Source organism: Carex rostrata, chromosome 27 (assembly GCF_964058835.1).
Source record: "Carex rostrata chromosome 27, lpCarRost1.2, whole genome shotgun sequence".
Lineage (NCBI taxonomy): Eukaryota > Viridiplantae > Streptophyta > Magnoliopsida > Poales > Cyperaceae > Carex > Carex rostrata.
Window position 1 is genome coordinate 6,235,010 of NC_135944.1, and position 21,935 is coordinate 6,256,944.

Consider the following 21,935-nt stretch of genomic DNA (forward strand, 5'->3'; position numbering starts at 1 on the left):
CTTTTAATCCTGATATGTAATATTAAATATATATTGGTGTAATATCTTTTAATCCTGATATGTAATATTATTTCTTTTGGATTTAAATAGGCTATCAATATATAAATATCAATAATGCATTATATTTGGATTCACAAAATGTTAGTTCTGCAAAAAAAAAAAAAAAAAGTATTAGGATCGGTTGTTTTAAACAACCGATCCTGATAGTAGTAATTAGGTCGGTTATTTTAAATAGCCGATCTAGATTATACACTATCAGGATCGGTTGTTTATAAGAACCGATCCTGATAGTTATAATCTGGATCGGTGGTAGAGAAGAACCGATCCTAATACCACTATTTTGATCGGTTCTTTAACCGATCCAGATTATTGGAGTATTAGTATCGCCTTGATTAGAATCGGTTGTATTCCGATACTAATATGTGTATATAACCGATCCTAATTCCATTTTTTTCACTAGTGATTTTCATATAGCCATCATGTTTATTGCTTCTTCTTGAATGTTAGAATTATGGTGTTAGAACTTAGAATTATGAAAATGAAAATATGAATTCATACCACGGGTTCACATACTATGCTCCTTTCCTGATATTTTTTCCCGAAGCGATTTTGCAGCCTTAAGTGGTATGCACTCCGTGAGGACCAGAAGGATATCTTATAAAGTTTAGTACGGTCTTCAACTGTAATTACTTGTATTGATTTATCATTCATGTAATAATTGCATACAAACTTGGCCTCAATTCTTCACTGGAAAAAAAAAAAAATATCACATCATCCTGCTATTGTTGGCAAAATAAAAGAGGGTGTCTCCATCGTTCGTCCCTCTCTTAATTAGCTTTCATTTTCCATACTGTACTATGGTCCTGATGTACAAAATTGTGCCTCAGATTTTCTGTCAGATCAAAAGATAAATACATTTAAGTGAATGCAAATAGGTTTTTTGAAAAAACAAGTATAGAATATTCTTACATTTTATATGTGATATGATGTTTTCTTGATGACATTTATTATTTTATATTTTCTAATTTTGTTGTGCTTATTTCTAGGTTTTGCTCTTCACCTTGTCTAATGACTGCCTGTTTTCCCAAAGCTGCAAAATTGTTCAAGGGGAAGATATGTAATTCTTTAATCTTAATTTCTTATTTTTTCCCTTTGAAGGCTACATATAATAATTTCAACTAATAGAATGTTGTAATTATGATAGAATTCCTTGTAGTTCTTCTTTGTGAAAATTTGTGTATGTGGCAAAGAACAATGATGATATTATTGAACCAGTTTGTGCTTATATCTTATTCAGTGTAATTTTTCAACGATTTGACAATGTAGCATGTAATGTAAAATGGGGAAAAATATTCAGGTGTAAGCTTTGGTACTCTTTTCCTAGTACTCTTCTGTCGTTACTTTGATGTTAGGTAGCAGTTCAGACAGACAGGTAAAACAAATCAGCCGGTAAAATACTAAGTTGCCAACCAAATATAGTTTTATGAATGAAGATGCAAATATCAATGTAGTTAATTTGATCAATTTGAGTTCAGGATTCCCATCAATCACATGTAATTCTTGTTAAATCGAGAAATAAAAAGTTCTAACTACCAATGATAATTACCGATATCTGTCGGACATTTTGTGAGATTTCAGTTCCACCTATCGATACAAAAATTGATGCCAGATTTAATATTTTCTCTCTAATGATTTAGAATTAGATTTGAAAAATGACTGAAAATAAACTTCTTAATGAACTAAACTTGGTTTACATTCTTTATTGTTATATTTTATTGTCATTTATTTTATTTGTTCAAACAGGAATATTTCTTGCATTATTGGTATTTCTTGCAAACAAAGGTATGTACCAAGCTTAAATAATTATAGTTTTATTTCTAATAATTATGGGATTATTGCATATATGAATGTCAATATACTGAATAGATTGAATTCGCTTTGTCTTTAGTAAAAAAGGAAAAGACACTAAAAATAACAACCTACGACATGATTTTCTTAAAATTAGAACAACCTTTACTGGCAATTATATCAATCTCACGAGGTCTGAATTGAACTGAATTTTCTTGGTCTCAACTAGCCTCCTCTGCACTTGACTTCAACTAAGGGGCATACTAAAGTGCCTACAAAAATTGAGCCTTTTCTATTTTCACCTTTTGTTTCATTGAATTTTCATGTTTGTGAATTTGTTATCTTTTGTGTCAAGTTGTATTGCTTTTGCTTGGTCCTACATGCAGGGAAATAATTTAATTATTGTGAAAAATAAATGTCAATAAACTGATATATAAACTGCAATTCTTGTTGTCCGAAGCTTTCATCGACTTCAAGAATGCAGAGTAAGTATATTGTGTAAATGGTATATATGCCTTAGCTGATCTCATCTATTTTTTTTGTTCTCATAAAAAAATATCTGTCCAACAATAAAAGAAAAGTTGCACATTTGCGGCGTAGCCGCAAACAAGGTAATTAGTGTAATTATAAGCAGGGAATGACTTTTCAGTCAAAGTCGTCAGGTCAGGGAAATGGGAAGGAAAATAAGTAAAAGAATAGTTGGAAAATATCAAAGTCGTCAAGTCAGGGAAATGGGAAGGAAAATAAGTAGAAGAATAGTTGGAAAATAAATGGGAAAGAAATCCAACCATTCCTACTTTACTTGCCACGTGTCAGCAGCATCAGCCAACTAGCTAGGGGACCGTTTCCTTTTGTCTTTTTTAATAAAGATCTCCTCCATCCATTCCTACTTTACTTGTCACGGGTCAGCAGCTCCAGCCAACTAGGGGACCGCCCCACTATATGGAGTCCGTGTATCTGAGGTGCATTCTATCAAAACAGACGGTCCAGATTAAGCAGGAAGAAGAACGCACACAGATATATTTAGTATGATAAAAAAAAATCTCAGCTGATTCAAATTAAATCCGGTACCTATTAAAGCGAAGGGTCTGCTTTGAGATTCATGTCAAGTAAAAAGAACAGTTCAGATTTGACACTTGCACCTCAGGTACTAACCCACTTTTTAGGTTTTAGATCCAAACCATCTAATTTGAATCAGTAATAATTCATCTGAAGTGAAGTGCACACATCCCGAGCAATAAATCATTTAAAGTAATTTCAAGCGACAGATTCAATTCAGATGGTCCCGATTAGACACCCAAAAAAATAGTTAATTTAGGGGATCTGTTGCATGTCTTTTATCTTTATGTGGCATTTGGATCTGGGAGCATATATCTTTATCTTATCTTATTATAGTAATAATATTTACGTTTATTGGCCAATAAAACGTTTTTTTTATAATTTCCGGACCGAACAATTAATTATACGATTAAACGAATCTTTATCAAATTATTCCTGAATAAAACGAAAAATAAAAATATAAAGAAGTCTGTTCTTTTTTTATTTGTTTTCTGTAGAACAAAATATGAGGAGTGTTTATTTTTTATTTGTTTTCTGTAGAATAAAAAGAAGTAGCAACTCCATATTAAAAACTGAATTGTTCTTTCTTTTTTATAGTTCAGGATATCATATCAGAAAATTCAACTCAAATATTGATCCCAGTATTTGTACTTGAACGAATGGATCTTGAGATTTTCAAATTCCTTTGTACCATCCACCAAAGTGTTTACCAATTGTCGTCGTACCATCTGATTATATTTATAATACTTGATTTCAACTATCTTTAGTTTTTGCAAATGGGGTTGAGTATTTGCAAGTACTTTTAATAAAATATAACATCTAAAATATGGTAAAGTATTTGCAAGCGAATGGAGTTGAGTATTTGCAAGGACGTTCAATTAATTATAATATATGACTTTCAAAATGTATTTACAAGGGTAGGACGAAAATATTTACAAGGTTACAGATCACACATTTTCCTGGGATACAATTTACAAGGGACTAGACTTGCAAAAAATTTGAGGATTTCAGAAATGTCATTTCTTTTGCAAGGGCCGTTCTTTGAAAAAAACTAGTCCAATGCTTGCAAAAAACTCAGATTCTAATAGTGTAATGGGGGAAAAAACATTACACATACATTTTGTAGTATTGCAAGCTTCTCCAAATTTGGCGAACTTTTTAGGATACAAGTTACCATTTGGAAACAAGAAAACATACAAAAAGCAACAGTAACATTCTTGAGATTCGGAAATATTGGCAATTCGAGCGACAAATCAGATGTCAACAATTCCTAAATTTAGAAATATATAAACACAAGGTTAGAAGTCAAAATCAAGTCAACCTTGAATTTGATACCTTTCAAAGTGCAGTCAGCAAAACAAATTCATAAATACACTTAACTTTATTTTTATTTAATTCTAAATTCAAAAATTCAGAAATTTGCTATTTTGCATATTACACTAAATCAAGACCTGTTTAAGGCATACGCTATATAATAACTAATTTTCTACATTCACTTTGACACTTTAAAATAGCTAGATACTTTAACCTTTCATCAGCAATTACGCAATCAGTGAATTTGCAAGTATCAACCTGAAGAAATTCCAGTATTGGGCAGCCAGAACGAAGGTTTTTCACATAAGATTGACAAGCAATATTAGAAATGCTTAGTTTCCTAAGGTTAGGAAAATTTACAGCCTGGACTGATGAATATCTATTACGGTAATTGAGGTACAGTTCTTCTAATGATGTGCAGGTGTAGATGTACCGTGGCACGGAACCATAGAGCGAAAGATCAAGAACTCGAGTGTTATGGTTCATGGCATAACAGATCCAGTCTCTTTCATGCAGTTCATACCTTGAGCAAAGTTTATGACATGCAGGACAACCGAATATTCTCTTCATAACAGATCCAGTCTCTCTCTTGCTCTTCAATTCTTCTCTAAAAAAAAAAAAAGTTATTATCATTGAAACAGTATAACCATATTTTTTTGTGATATATTTGAATAAAATAAATTATTAAGAAATAAAGTCAAATCCTTAATTAGTGTTATTTTTATATTTATGATATCTAATTAACAAATCAAGTTAAAGTTATAAAGAGTTACGACATCACTCATCAATATATCGAATGTCTTAATTTTTTGGTATACACCATAAACAAAAAAAACTAAAACTTCATAAAATTATTTAAATGAAAATACTAAGATCTGAAAAAAAAAAAAAATGGGTGGACCACCTCACTAGGGGGGCGGTTGGGACAGTTTTGAAAAAAAAAAATCGAGAATATTTTCATTAAAAACTTTTTTTTAGGGTATTAATAAAAATTTCTGCATGATGTCAAAAGCACAAGAAAATGGAGAGGAAAAAAAATGAGAAAATGGATGGCTCCAATTCAAAGATGAAATGGAGGAGGAAAAGGTAAATGGAAGTGGAATGTCGGGGTGAACACGGATTGGATACAGAGTGGATTGTGGTAAAATCCATTATTATTTTTCGGATACAGGATCCGATATTAAAAAATATATATATATATATATATATATATATATATATATATATATATATAAATATGAGTGAGTCTATGGTACTATGCATATCACGGGTTGTTACCGTGCTACGGCTCTATATTTGAGTTTTCAAATCCTAACGGTCAATCCGAACCGTTCATCTTGTTCTCCATATTAATATGTGTTTGGAGACCACATTTTACATTTTTTGAAAATTTTTTACTATCTTTTTAGATATTTAGAAAATCACTTGATCTGAAAATTCTGGACCATCCAAAAACAGTGATTTTCAATAAATCTAAATTTTTTTCAAGAAATGTAAAATTTGGTCTCCAAACACATTAATATGGAAAACAAGATGAATGGTTCCGATCGACCGTTAGAATTTGAAAACTCGAATATAGAGCCGTAGCACGGTTACAAATCGTAATATGCATAGTACCATAGACTCACTCTATAAATATTATTAAAAAACTTTCATGTCTAGACATGGACTAATACATCCAAATAGTTGTCTAATAATGCTCGAATGGTTGTCTGTATCCAAAACAGGTATGGAGCATCACACCGCTGCTCTTTTATCCAAAACAGGTATGGAGTAAAATTAGGGGTGTAAATGGAGCGGATTCGGAGCAAATAATGCTGATATCATATTCGTATCCGCTCCGAATATGAATACGGATATAGATAGTAAACGAATATCAAAATTGAAAACCAAATCCGCTTTAAACGGATATAGATACAGAACAGATAATCCACGAATACGAATTCAAATAAGGATACGAAACGAATAATTATCGGATAATCGAATCATATGAATAATTCACTTAAATAATCCACTTATATTATATAATATAATACAAATATTATAATCAAAAGACCATTCTTTTTTAAGTAATACCACAGAGAAAAAGAAGACAAAAAACAGAGTTGTTGTCCGATTTTATATTTAATCAATAGTCCCACAACTAATGAATAAACAGCTGTTGTGAGGTTATATAGTAGTTTTTTTTAGAGACATTTCATTAATTTTACGAGCATCAAGTGGATTGGAGAAAATTTCTCTAATCCACGTGATGAGCTGAGTTATATTCCACTACCAAGTCTTTGAAAAATGATAGCATGAGGTGGATTTCACTACCAAGCCTTTCAAAGGCATAGTGGATTTAAATGAATAGATTCTGATACCCGTTTTGGATAGTTATCAGATATTTGCTCTCTTTCTGAATAAGATACTTTCTGAATAAGATAATATATTTGAATCCGTATTCAAACCAGTTCAACATATTGAGAAAATATCTGAATCCGTATCCGGTAATATCCAAATCAAACGAATTCGGATTATAAGCGGATTCAAAGCGGATATCCATCGGATAATTCACATCCGTTTACACCCCTGTAAAATGGAACTAAAAGGAAATTGAATGTAAAATTGAGTGGTTGAAAAAAACAAAAACAAAACCCTAATTTTTTTTTTCCCCAAGAACAATGTAACCTAAAAACTATATCCATGAGCGGTGGTACACTGACTACTATACACCGTGACCCCACTCCACCGAAAATGAAGTGACATAAACACTGACTACTGTTCTGTCGAGAGCTTATAATTTACCCCGGAATTTTTATTAATAACATATACAAAAGATTAAATTAAAATTAATATGATTTTAATTAAATTTTCAGAAACAACATTTATGTTAAATTATCCAACAGAAATTCAGACCAATTCTGCTGGATAACTTCTGTAGTATTTTATTCGTTTGTAACTTTGTAATTCTGCTGTAAGTTACAATTTCGCTAGATCATCCAACGGAATGAGATTCAACTTCTTGCAATTCCGCTGGATTATTCGACAGAATTGAGACAATTCAATTTACTGGATAATCTAACGGAGTTGATCTAAATTATCCAACATAAATATTGTTTTCTAAAATTTAAAGAGCCGGGCTCCGTTATGGAATGGCATGGTTATGGTATGGTAATGGCACGACATGTGTATGAGTTACGTGCCGTAACTTGTGTGTTTCGTGCCGTGACCATTCGCGTGTCGTGACTATCATTTGAAATTTTGGCACGACACGGTACATCACGTGAAAAATCTAGTCACGGCACGTAGTCACATGAGTCATGTATAATTGGGACCGTTAGACATTGATTAAATAGTGAATCTTGACTAAACGAACTTAAATTATAATTAAATGGTCACACAAGTCACGTGAGACACGTTTGGGTACGACATGACTCACGTGACATGACCATTCGCGTGCCGTGACTACTCCTTGATATTTTTAATGACAGCACAACACAGTAGTTTTTTTCTACTCTAACAACAGTTCCTTTTTAATATGACTTTAAAAGGAATAAGCCTTATAGTACGGACCACACTGTCAGCGATACAACCCGGGCTTTTAAATGAGACAGCTAAGTGATTGAGCCCACATTGTCAATTTCCTTTTAATACAACTGTAATCCAACGATAATTAAGGAGTATACTGTCATTGTAATCTTAGACCTTGAGAAGTTTAATTTTCACATATTAACAGGGGCGGATCAGGATTTTTATCAGGGATGAGTAAAAAAATATCGAATCGGATTTAAATAGCTTATTGGATTTAAACCTATTAACTAATTGGATATTTGATAAAAAAAATAATATTTTAACTTATATTTTTCAATATTTGACTTATAATTTTTGATTCTATAACTTATAACTAATATTATCAATCATAATTCAAGAAATTAATTTTAATTTTAACACTAAATTTAATCCGAATTACAAATCAAACATCCAGAGGAGCAAAAATTTTTTCAGAGAGAGACAAAATTGATCGGTATCAATAGATCACCACTAAAACTCAAAATTCGGAGGGAGACAACTGCCCCCTGTGCTATAGTAGATCCGCCCCTGCATATTAATATTGTTGGTTCAAATTTTGTCCATTGCGTATCAAATTTCTACGCATTGTGAAGTTCTCCTTTTGTTATTTTTCTTCAATGATTTCATTTATCTGTTGACCTCTGGTCAATGTTTGTTTGGCTGTTTTGTAGCTTCACAGCGAAATTTATTTAGATTGTTGGATTAGTTGACTCAAGTCGTTGCATTATCTCCTTTTGTACGGTGGATTCAATGAATGGCTAGTTTACCAATTCAAATAATACAAAAAATACAGCGTTTTGTTTTTTGGAAAGTTAACCAACCACCCACTACACTTACATAAAGTAGCGCTTAAAAAAATATATAAAGCGGCGATATCGATAAAGGAACGCTTCATTAATATTTAATAGTGCGTTAATTCAGAAATCAGAAACCACTAGGAATTTGCTTATACTCATTTCTCATTTCTACAACTCACATCTAAGGAACAGAGCATACGCATAGTATAGTTACACACTTGTTCCGTGCAAAATGGCAGGGAATTTGATAACCTCTCTGCTTTCTCTAGCCACCAATTTGCTCCCCTCAATTACAGCCTCTGCGCACGCTCCTTCTTCGTCTTCATCAAATTCTAATAACTCAGTAAAGGGGCGTGCTGTTCAGGAGGATATGGAGAGGCTGATGCAAACACTCAAGTGGATTAAGGCCACACTATATGATGCTGAGGAGAGGGAGATCAGAGACCTTTCTGTCAAGCTCTGGCTCAAGGAGATCAAAAAGGTCGCTTATGATGCTGAGGATGTGCTCAGCGAGTATCGGTACGAGGTCACAAGTCTCCAAGCAGAGGCAAGAAAAGCTTCTCAGGCTTCTGATTCTCTCAAAGAAAAGCTGACGAAGGTTAGTGCCTTATACATATAGAGACGCTTACTCAACTCTCGTAAAATTAATAATATCTAAAAAATACTGAAATATATTAGAGTACTTCAACAAAATAAAGTAATTAAAATCTCACAAATTTATTTAATTCGTTATTTTTTTTAACCAAAACTCATTTTAAATTTAAAATTACTTATTTTACTCTTTATTAAAAAAAATGTGTCTCTCACACACCTGTTTAATAAAATAGCAGGAGTGAGTTCACCGACTTCTATTTTTCGGAAACAAAAACACAGATATAGTCAAGCCACTATTTTGGGTTGCCTAGTCATTAGCAATTTTTATTAGGGGGAATTTCACGTATACCCTTCAAAAACTGCAAAATTACGTATTTCCTCCTCCAAATTCTAAAATAACATATTTACCCTTCTAAACTTGAATAACTTACATATTTACCCACTACAATTTTAATATATATCGATCATATATGCCCAAATTCAAATTAATCATGTATAATGTCCAACAAACATATAACTAGTTACATAATCTAACTTTTAACCTCTGTTTCCTCAAGTTTGACTTCTGTTTTATGTACGTTATTTTTTTATTTCACCCAACCTTTTATTCAGCCTCCATTTTGTATATCCTGTTACTCCCCAACTTTTCTTATTTCTCTCCCAACCTTTTCTTAGTTCTTTTCTATTCCATTAGCAATGTAAGCATGTAACATGTTCTTTTTTAATTAATTTCCTCTTTGTATTTTCTCTTCTCCAGTAATGTTTTTTTTTTTTTTTTTTTCAATTTGGGTACTTCACTTTACTTAGGAATGAATATATTAGCATTACCACTATGTCTTTGATTATTGTACCAGTGATACCAGAACCTCTAATGTTTTTTCCTTTCTCTTAAACTTCATGTACCAGTACTTATATTGTTATTTTTAATTGATGCCTATGGGTTATTCCAGAAAAAAGAATGGAATGAATCTACTTCAAGCATTTGAAGAATTGTGCATAATTCAAACAAAATCATTAGCCAAATTAATTCAGAATTGTGCATAAATCAAACAAAATTATTAGCGAAATTAAACATTATCGTCATTGTCGTACAACAAAAGTTAGTTATCATGAATACTTTCACCCCCAAAAGAAAACATGCCAAAAGACAATTAGATCATATCACAACTATTGGAAAAATCAAACATTATCTTGCATTTGAGCTTGGTATTGCATTGGAACGCACGACTTCAACTTCTTACCCCGATGTGCTTTTTGATTCTTTCCTTGTCCCCTAATTTAAAAGATACAAGATTGTCAACATTCTATATGTTAGTATATTATTTCCTATTTTCCTTCCCATTGTTTTTGAAGGAAAGGTAAGGGTCAGGATTACCGTATGTAAAACAAAAAGAAAAAAAAACTGAATTACAAAAGAAAACCATGTCACTCTTAGATGGGTAATTGTTCATCACCTCTTCAGTTAATTGTTCCAAGTTGTATGAGCTCATATCTGTGTAAATGCATTTTTGGGAGCCAAAATAATATCGTTTCATATAAGAATTCTTAACTTGCCGAAAGAAGCCTCCATATTTCAATCTTATCCTGTAATATTTAGATGGAACTCGTCTAATATAGAAAATATATTGTTAAAACCCAAGCCTCCACAAAATTGAATTCTGAATAATGGTAATTTGTTTCCTGTTATAAAATTCAACACATGCTATTTCATGCAAATTATAGTGTTATGACTGGTACAACAAAAGGGACAAACTGGTAATTATTTTCAATTAAGGTTTCAACATTCAAGTGAAATTCATTAATCATGTAACTCTGTTCACATGATCATTATATCAAGTTATTCCAACTAATCCTTATCCAATTTTTCATCAAACTGGATCGCTATGCACGTTCAAACAAATTAGATTTTATGTATTATAAAGGAAATGCAACTAGGTGACAATGTACAACAAAATGAACTATATAAAAGAAAAAAATTTGCAAAGCAACATGGTCAAATAGTTCAATTAATAGAGCAACCTTGTCGTTTTGATGGAAAATACCAGCGTGTACTTGAACCTGTTACTGGTACAGTACCAAAAAAGCTTGATTTTAAGTAGTCATATTTTAATTCTTAGTTTATAACATGATGTCATCTTAATTTGTTCACTTTACAAACTTATTATTGTAATTGTTACTGAAATTCTGGAAGAGAAGAAAACAAGTTGAAAGTATCGGAAAAAAAATAAGACCGACGAGCTGATTCTTGTGGGTGATTCTACCCCGAGCTGCCATCTAGGTCTCGAGTGTTCTTCCTCCTCCGGTCCAAGCTCCCATCTAAATCTCAAGGGCTCTTCTTCTTCGGATGCCATCTCCAACAAGGTGATTGGAATGTGGGAGCGATCAAGAGCTTTTGGCATTGGAAAAGAATAGTTTTTGGCTCTAGAGAAAATGTGTTTGAAAAGAAGAAACCTTTTGACGTAGAGAAGTGGAAGGGAAGGGTTAGGGTACCCTTTTGGCGCTAAAATAAGGCTGGAAGGGACGTCTTGATTAATTATAATTTATAGGATATTAATCATAATCAATCGTAGTTTATTGTTAATTGGGTAAATATGTGAGTTATTCAAGTTTAGAAGGGTAAATATGTTATTTTAGAATTTGGAGGGAAAAATACGTAATTTTGCAGTTTTTGAAGGGTATACGTGAAATTCCCCCTTTTTATTATAGATCATTTACATCTTAAGCAATAAATAATGTTTTTATCATATATAACGCACTGTTGAATATTAACTTGAATTAACCGTGAGTATAGTAGAAGAGATAGTATAATTAAATTTATTTCTATTAAGGATATGCGTCTGGATGGGAGCTATAATAACTAGAATAATGAAATTTGAAGATATTAAATAAAAATAGGGAAAAAATAGCGATTTTTATATTAGTGTGAAAAATGTACTACTCGAATTAGTAAATGTTGTTTGAATTGTATGTGTGGAATAGTGAATAGCTATAACCAATAAATAATAGTATTAACAAGGTGATAATTAAGAGAAAAGATATGCAAGTGGGATCTCAAATAAATTGTCACGACATATGGATAGCAAAAGTGGTGTCAAATTTGTCATTTCGGGACTGTATTGGCTGAAATCTAAAAAGAAATCAAAATCATTTTTTTCATGATACACATATTAAAATATAGCATACACTTGTTGGTCCCAAAGGCACCTAGAGGGTGGGGGGGGGGGGGGGGGGGGTGAATAGGGCATTTTTAAATTTTAGTCTAAGTTATAAAGTTCGAGTGTGTCTTAATGTTATTATTGACGGAAACTTAGAATAATTTTGATTGTGAGTATTGAAGTTTAAGCACACAAGTATTAATGGCTTTCTCTAGATCTATAATAAGAAATATTGAAGTTAGGGGCGGCTAGAGTGTCAATCCAAACCTTGATATAGCTTCTATTTATAGAGAGCTGTTAAAAATGAAGTTTGGGGGTGCTGACCATTGCAACGGTACATGGACCGTTACAACGGTAGGGTAGTTTGAACAAGTTTGGATCTATAACGGTCAAGGACAGTTACAACGGTCTCCACAACGGAAGTCTCTGTCCCAACTTCCGGCTGGAGCTGCTTGGTTCCGATTTAATCCGGCGTAGTCATTTCTGCGAATTTATTTATTTCGTTACAACGGTCCCTAGACCGATGCAATGGTAGGCCTCACTTAGGTCAGTCTCAAGCTTATTTTACCAATTTTACAGATTGATTGTCCTTAATAGGGGTGCACAAAAAATTCAAGATTCGTGATTCGATTCGAGTTCGATTCGAAAAAGTTCAAAAATAATTCGATTCGAAAGTAATTTGGTTCGAAATTAATTCAAATCAGTTTGATTCAAAATCAATTCAATTTCTAATTCGAACGAGGCCCAATTCGATTCGTGTGGTTCGCGAATCTGGACAAGTTCGATTCGTTTACACTGTAGTGCGGAACTAGGCCCAATTCGTTTACGCTGTAGTTCAATTCGTGGGCCCAATTCGTTTACGCTGTAGCTAATCTTGGCGCATTCAATGCGTACCAGCAAATCGTGGCCAAATTCCCTGTGAGCGCATTCAATGCGTGGGGCCCTCTTTCCTGAAGTTGGAAATAAAGCTGTTGCGATTCCAAATCCCTCCCTTCAAATTTTAAAATGCACAAATCTCAAAGAGGAGTTACCTTTTATGTACAAATCTCTAAGGGCCTGTTCGGTACACATCGAATAGAAGAATAGACAGGAATTAAGGTCTAATTCCTGCCGAACAGAGCTGGAATGAGTTAGAATAGAAGCATCATAATAGAGCTTTTTCCCAGATTTTTAATTCCAAGGGGGAGCTGGAATAAAGAATTGGAGTGGAATAGAGACTAAAGAAATACTTCTACTCATATTTGGATGATGTGGCAGATTCTTTTCCACTTTTTTCAATTTCAATGTGCACATTTTCAGAGGAGGAAGAAAAGTGGAGCACTTTTAAATTTAATTCTTTATTTTAATGAAAAAAGAGTGTCACTATTCCACCGTGAAGTTGCCGAACAGATTTGGAATATATCAGAATAGTCCTCTCTTCTCAATACTACAATTCCTCTATTCCACTTTAATTCCATGCCATGCCGAACAGGCCCTAAACAAATGAAGGGAGGGATTGGGAATTGCAGTAGATTTATTTCCCTTGAAGTTGCAAGCCCGAAAACCTCTTCTCCCCTCCCTCCTCGCTCTTCTTCCATGAATTCGAAGCTTTAAGCTTTAAGCTTTTCAATTTAAGCTTTCAATTTAAGCTTTAAAATCGCTCTTCTTTCATGAAATCCAGCAGATTTATTTCCCTTTAAGCTTTAAGCTTTTCAATTTAAGCTTTCAATTTAAGCTTTAAAATCGCTCTTCTTTCATGAAATCCAGCAGATTTATTTCCCTTTAAGCTTTAAGCTTTCAATTTAAGCTTTCTCTTTCCCTTTAAGCTTTCAATTTTGAACTAATTTCGAATCAAATCGAACTAGTTCGAATTATACCAAACCAAATTCGAACTGGCCTTTTAGGTTTGAAATCTATTTCAATTTCGAACTGAGTTCGGTTCGAAATAATTTCGAATTCGAATTCGAACTATAGGCCCAATTCGATTCAGTTCGGTTCGTTTGCAGCCCTAGTCCTTAATCTTGAGCTATGATTTTGCTATCCATTCTCTTGTGCTTCATGACCACATCCTTGATGTTATATTGCAGTTCATTGATTCATCCTTGATGTGTATTTATTGTATCTTCAGTTGTCATGAACCTGCACACGTCTAAAAAAGAAAAACTGTAAAATGCAATTATATATATTTTGCAAATCTAGTCAAACGAGCAAGTTGAGAGCTCCAAAAGCCAACAACACTTTCTAGCACAATTCTCATAACCGACATTATAAGTCGGTAATTGAAAACTTGACATGTTTCTAGATCAGTCTTGATTTAATTGCTGAATTGGTCTTGGGCCTTCTATGGTAGCTGCTACTTCAACACGCACTAATATCCTTTGTTCTAAAACGTAGTGATCACTTTATAATTGAGCATATATACAACTTACTGTACACATTACATAACTTTTTTGGGGGAATTTCACGTATACCCCTAAAAAATTTCAAAATTACATATTCCCCCCTCTAAATTTTAAATTACCTATTCTCCCTCTAAACTTCAAAAACTCACATATTTACCCACTTTATTGTCTTTTATATTAAAACTCATTCTAAATTTATAAAATACCTATTTTACCCTTCAATAAAATTATAAACACCCCATCGAACTCAAATTTGAATATGAAGAGTTTCTCTACCGCCCGATCCACGTGTATCGCAATAAGATTATTGCGTGTTCGCTTCAAGATTGGTGCTAATCCAGCCTGCACAGATCTCAAAGCAATTTTGATCTGCATGCATCGCATTAAGATCTGTGCATATTGCTTCAATATTCATGTGTGTGTTCACTTCAAGTTTTGTGCTGATCTAGCGTGCACAGATCTTAAAGCAATTCGGACAGTAGAGAAACCTTCAGATGCAAATTGGAGTTGGATGAGCATTTTATGTTTTTTAATAAAAGGGTAAAATAGGTATTTTATAAATTTATAATACGTTTTAATATAAAAGACAACAAAATGGGTAAATATGTGAATTTTTGAAGTTTAGATGGGGAAATATGTAATTTTAAAATTTAGAGGGGGAAATACGTAATTTTGAAGTTTTTGAGGGTTATACGTGAAATTCCCCCAACTTTTTTTGATGTAAGTTAAATACTAACCTAATGCTCCAACCATTATTAATCGCTATTATTTTTGGATAGCAATACGGACCGACAAATTTAATTATGCAGCTAATGGACTTATTAATAGAATTGAATCATAACAGAAATAACACTAAAAACATTATATGCTGGTTAATTTTTGCTTTTACATTGAAAAAATCATTTCGTTTAAATAAGAAATATCATTGAAATGAACTAGAAGCAATCTTTTTATTGAAATTAAAAGGAACTAGTGTAACTTATACAAATTTGATTTACTTATGTAATTTTCTTTTTCGCCAGTACATTGTTCCAATTCCTGATGGCATGGTAGACCGGCTTAATAAAATAAGAAGCCGATTTGATGAAATAGCGAAGGATCGTGAGGCTCTCCAATTAAGGGAGAGTGATGGGTTGAAGCGTCTTAACAACAAAATTTTACGACCCCCAACGAGTCACATGGTGGATGAGGCGAGCATTTTTGGTAGAGGTGCTGAAATAAAGGAGATCATCAATTTGTTACTATCTGAAAAAGAAAAGTCCTTTTCAGTCATTTCGATCGTTGGCAAAGGTGGCCTTGGAAAAACCACCATTGCTCAACTTGTCTACAAAGATTTGAGAGATTCCCAGTGCTTTGATTTATTTGGATGGGTATGTATCTCTGAAGAATTTGATGTCAGGAGACTAATCAAAGCAACCATTGAATCAATCTTCAAAATCAATTATGGTGTGAGTGAGTTGAGCTTACTACAAGAAGAGCTTGCAAAAATTGTGAAGGGAAAAACAATATTGCTTGTTCTAGATGATGTGTGGAACGAGAATCAAAGTCTTTGGGAGTTGTTTCGAGTTCCTTTGAAAGAAGCAAAGATGGTCCGAATTCTCGTGACTACAAGAAATAAAATGGTTGCAGAGGTCATGCAAACAAAAACATGTTTTAGGCCAACTGACTTGCCTGAAGATTCGTGCTGGCAGTTGTTTCAGCATTATGCATTGAGTGATACAAGTGACACTATACCAAGACACTTGATTGGTATAGGAAGGGAGATAATGAGAAAGTGTGGTGGGTTGCCATTGGCTGTGAAGTCAATTGCAAGCCTCCTTAGGCATAAAACATATGAAGAGGATTGGAGAGAGATTCTAGAAAGTGATCTTTGGGAATCAAATCCGTCGAATGATATATTCCCAGCACTTCAGATCAGCTATGCTCATCTACCTACACACCTTAAGCCGTGTTTTTTGTTTTGCTCAATGTATCCAAAAGATTACTTATTACACAAGATGAATTTGATAGAGTTATGGATCTCTCATGGCTACATCGAATCCAGGGGCAAAAGAAAAATAATAGAAATTGGTGTTGAATATTATGAGGAGTTAAAAGAGAAATCCTTTCTTGATGATTGTTCAGATCAATCTTTAGAATGTTGCAAGTTGCATGATATAATCCATGACCTTGCTCGACTTAATTCCGAAAATGAACATTATTCAATGGAGATTAATCAGCCATTTGATATGCAAAAGGGAAGCGTTCCACGAGAAACATACCATTTATATGTAAGAGGTTTCGTTGGATATGTAAATCAAATTCTCCAACAAAATCTGAAGGGTTTAAGAACTCTTTCTGTAGATGTGAGAGAATGCGACGGAGATTTTGAGCACGAGTATTGTATAAGCAATACAAAGGCAATGGACCTAAATTCGAAGATGTTGGAATATTATGAATATGCAAGAGGCTTTACGGGATATGTAAATCAAATTCTCCAACAAAACCTAAAGGGTTTAAGAATCTCTACGGATCTGAGAGAATGCGGCGAAAATATGAAACACAAGCATTGTATCAACAATACAAAGGCAATGGATCTAAGTTTGAAGCCCTTAGAATATCATGAAGAATGTTCAGCAGACGTAACCATATGCAACCTCCCTAACTTTGAAGCACTTAGGGTATTGGAATTGAAAGGATATGGTTTGACAAAGATTCCTCACTCCATTTTTAAGTTGAAGCATCTTGCCTATCTTGGTATTACTGCTTCACGTCTTAAAATGTTGCCATTATCCATTGGGTTCCTTTACAATCTGCAAACATTAATTCTTGATTGTTTTTTTCTTGAATACATACCAGAAACTATTGGTAATCTTGCTAACTTACAGTTCCTATATATTCAATCTAGAGAAGTTAAGAAGCTACCTAAATCACTATGTTCACTTAGTAACTTACTGAGATTAGTTATTAAAAGTGATAATTTAGAGGAAGTTCCTTTAGATCTCCAAAATCTCTATAACCTTCATGCATTAGCAATTCATTCTACACGGATTCAAGCATTGCCAAATTCAATTGGTTGTCTCTGTAATTTACAAGAGCTTAACTTATTGCCTCTGAGTGGTTCGGTCAAAGACAACTGCAAGCTTGATTATGTGCCTCATGGTCTTGTTAATTTTCCGGCAATAAAGTCAATGGCAGCTTGGTTAAGAGTTAAAACTGTAGCTTGGTTAAAGGATATGAATGACCTTAAAGGAAACCTCTCTTTTGAAGGATTAGGTAACATGAGCAATTTAGAAGATGCCCAGCATGCTAACCTAAGAAATAAGTGCAAACTTGAAACTTTGGATTTATGCTGGGATTATGAAAATTACGATTTGAAATCAGCACTGATATTAAGCATCATACCTCCAGAATCTTGTGAGGGCATGTTATTTGATATAGATGATGTAGATTTTTCCTTGTTAGAATGCCTCCATCCACATCCTAACCTAAAAAAACTTCGAGTAAGATGTTATCCTTCTGCCGTAGTACCAGGATGGATGAGAGATCCATCTTCCTTGCAATCAATTCAAGAAGTCTTGTTAGAATATTGTGACAATATTCAATCTCTTCCACGGCAATCTTCACACTCTAAAGCACCTCAAGTTTCAGGCATGTTATAGTATTCGAGTTTTACAGCTGGAGCAGTTTCCCTCCCAGCTTGAAGAACTTCAGATTTCATGGTGTGACCACCTAGAGTTGATTACCGGACTAGAGGATCTGAATATGTTGGCTGCACTGGAAATTTCTTTCTGTTAAGCCCTGAAATCACTAAAAATGGATGGACTGAAGTTGGTGGAATCTACTGAGCCACATATCGGCCAACAGAGCATTTCATCACTTACAAGGTTGAAAATCGAATATTGTGATTTGCTTTGTGTTCTGCCTGATGGGTTGATTCCATCTGGGCCTTGTTACGTGTGTGTTCGTGGTTGCGGCTGCCCTGACCTTGATATTGGAATTGGCAATCAATCTAATCAGGTTTGTAATATTAATAGTATTTTTTTTAAAGTCTTAAAAGTGGGTTATTTTAACAAAACTTAAACCATAATGTTCCTTCTTGCAAAATTGTTCCCCCCCAATACATCTGACCTCAATATGTAATATAAATTTGTTTCGTTGCTGCCATATCCACCAGAAAACACATAAAACCTGAGTCTACCATTCCCCTTTCGGCATAGCTCCCTTCTGTTTCACCTCTCTCTAGGATGCTTCTAAATTTGCAGTACTGATTGGGTTTGTACCAGTGCCCGTACCGGTATCCTATTTTTGCTCGAAATTTGAATATATTATTAATATTTGAATATTTAGATTTTAGACCACTAAACTTTTTGACTTCTCTGTAACCAAAATCCTTTATATAATGGCAGACCTAGTGTAGTTCAGGGTTAGGATTTGCTTACTCTTGTTGCCGCTAATAGATTATCCAAGCCCAACTGATTGTAATTTTTATTTTTCGCAGTCGACCTATCCGCCAGAAAAATTGCTAGAGCACAATCCAAATCGCGCTGAAGAAAATTCAAATCTGTGAATGGCCTCCGCTCTGTAACGAAGAAAAAACACTGAATCCGTGAGTTGCATCCGCTCTGGTCCAAATTGCCTCTACTCTCTGGTCCACCCACCACTCTGTCAGCCCAAGAGCAGCTCTCCTCTGGTCAACCAGCGATCGACGACCACCAGTCCTCCACTCTGGTAAGTAATTTGGATCCCTAATTTTTTTCCAGCTCGTGCGAGGGAGGAGGCACACTAATCCTAGTAACCCATGAGGGGGCTGTCTAATGGCCATCGGATCAAATTTGTTCTGATTCCCGCTCGTAACCATCAAATCCTCTTCAAGATTCGTGCAGACCATGCATCAGACCGAATTTGTCTGATGGTCAAATTCTTGGGTCCGCCCCCACCTTGAGGATTTATCCACTGATTAAACTGCTCCTGGTTCAACAACTGAACATTACATTTTTATATTACTTGTTTGCTGCTGCTAAATAAGTTCTTGTGTCCAATTATTTTGCAGATTTTTTTTTGACGATGTATTACCTTTCTGCCAAATGGAACAATAAATAGTGCCCTGGAGATCCTCAATAGAAATGACTATACTATTTTAATTTAGTTAATGATTTGTAATAAATGGATACAATTTTCTTTGCTTATGGGGATAACATAATCACAATTATTTATTTCAACCAACATAATCACTTGAGGATAACAAAATTAGACTCAAGTGGGGCTGCTTGACCTCTCTCCTTGTTACTGCATGCAAGCAATGTAGATGGCTTTGGAAGATTTACTTAGATGAACACAAGTTTTTGGCACAATATTAATTGTACCCATTACAATCTTAATATATGAAATCCCCTCCTCAGCACATATACATATATATAAATCTCCCTTATTATTATTTATACACACACATTTATTCGTTGTTGCATTCTTCTTACTCCGACTCTTTCACGTAACCAGGGATCTTCTACGGAATTTTCTTAAGGAGGAGCACAACTATAATACTCACCGCAGTTTCGTCGAAGGTAAGGCTGGCCTCGGGTTGCGCCTAATGGAACTGAAGGCTTTCTGTAATGTTCTCGCACTGATCAGCTGAAATGACAAAATAAATTTGCAATTTTTAATTTAATTACTAATGAAAGAAACAAAAAAGATTTTTCTCTCACTTTATCTATTACTAAAAATTTCAACTTATTACCACTTAAAATATACTGGTTTGACTTTCATTGAATTATCATGTCAATTAAAGTTTGAATACTTCCTTCAAACTAATAAAAGCAGCCTTGGTACAAGGAAATACGAGAGAGCTAGTGAAAACTAGGAAGATAATGCAGAGAACTGGAAGAGCCTTTAAAATATTTGTGTCAAGTCTTTAAATCTTACATGTAACTTATTGAAAACAAAATTTTAACAGTAAAAATCCTAAATTATGTTTCTCAACTTAAACCTATGTCTAAACCATTTAAACTTGTGTCAAGACTTTAAACCTTACATGTAACTTATGATTTTTTTTTTGACAATAAAAAGTAAAAGCCCATAGGCACTTTAATTTTTTGTTTCTCAAGCTTTTTAAACATCTGTCTCTAACCCTTTAAAGTATTCCTGTGAAGCCTTTAAACCTTATATCTAACCATCTAAACTTTTAAAATAGCCAACATCCCAATGAAATCACTATAATATCTAATATTCCCATGAAAATTTAACATCCATTCTTCTATCCCCTTTTATTTATTTTATCATTTATTTAATTATTTTAAATTTTCAATTGACCATTATACCCTTTGTTTTGAAATGGAGCCCCCTTCGTATTAATTTGGAACCATTGTAATTCTTCCTCGGATCTTGCCGACTCGAATCATTTTGTGCTCTACCTATTCGCCTTCTCTTCTCTCTTAGAGCTTTCGTAGTCTTAATTTAATGAAAGTTCTAAAATTTGACCTACCAAACATCTAATTAGAAACTTTGGTTTTGCAAAATATAAATCAAAAGCTCAATAACGAATCTCGAGATTCAAGATATTTCTATCAATTAGCTTAGGGAGACTTGTCTGTAAATTCAATTTTTGTGTGAATAAAACTGCTTCATTCAGGTTTTGTCTCATCTCAGTGACAACGATAGAGGCAGAGAAGGGCCTTCAATTTTGGCTACCACAACACAGCTAAACCAATCTTAAAGTAATTTAATTAATCTGATTGTAGTGCAATGTTTACAGCGACGCATAGATTTGCCTTTGGAGCTCAAGCTGCGTTCTATTTAAATTTTTTTTTTACTTTTTGTGATTGTTTCTTCGTCCTGCTCTGACTTTTGTTTTCAGAGAAAAGGTATTTTTGCTCACATGTCAGAGGAGCCACCGTCTGCCATTAGAGACTAGTTACCTTTCACCGTTAGTACTAGATACCTATGTTTAGAGAGGAAATGGTATGTCTGCCAATTTAATTTTTAAAACAATAAAATAAAGAGTTAAATAGATAAAAGGGGATAGAAGAAATAATTTAATTAATTTTTTTATGGGGATATTGGCTATTATGTTGTTTTGATGGGTAAATTGGCTATTTTAAAAGTTTACATGGGCAGAGTAGAATTTTTCCCAAGAGAGTAAATAGTTGAAACAACTTGATTGCACTTAGCATCAAGTGGCACTACATTTCAAAGCAACCAACAACTTGCTGATGCAAAATCGTACAAAAAAAATAATGCAAATCAACGTTTGAATGTGA

General features: G+C 33.7%; 2 protein-coding genes across 4 annotated transcripts in view; one reads left to right on the forward strand and one right to left on the reverse strand.

Annotated features, from left to right (window-relative positions):
* LOC144545362 (F-box/LRR-repeat protein At2g42730-like) overlaps positions 1-21,935 on the reverse strand; it is a 102,657-nt gene that overhangs the window by 55,060 nt on the left and 25,662 nt on the right. For all 3 annotated transcript variants that reach the window (XR_013508480.1, XM_078293961.1, XM_078293959.1), the window contains exon 3: positions 4,019-4,177. Coding sequence is in view for 2 of the 3 variants with exons in the window: in XM_078293961.1 (XP_078150087.1) it covers positions 4,019-4,177 (159 nt within the window). In the remaining variant the exon portion in view is untranslated. The remainder of the gene's footprint in view (positions 1-4,018; positions 4,178-21,935) is intronic.
* LOC144545107 (putative disease resistance RPP13-like protein 1) lies at positions 8,729-18,671 on the forward strand. Its single transcript, XM_078293687.1, has 2 exons — positions 8,729-9,168; positions 15,723-18,671. Exons 1-2 carry the CDS (start codon positions 8,803-8,805, stop codon positions 18,339-18,341), a joined length of 2,985 nt encoding a protein of 994 aa, XP_078149813.1. The 5' UTR covers positions 8,729-8,802; the 3' UTR covers positions 18,342-18,671.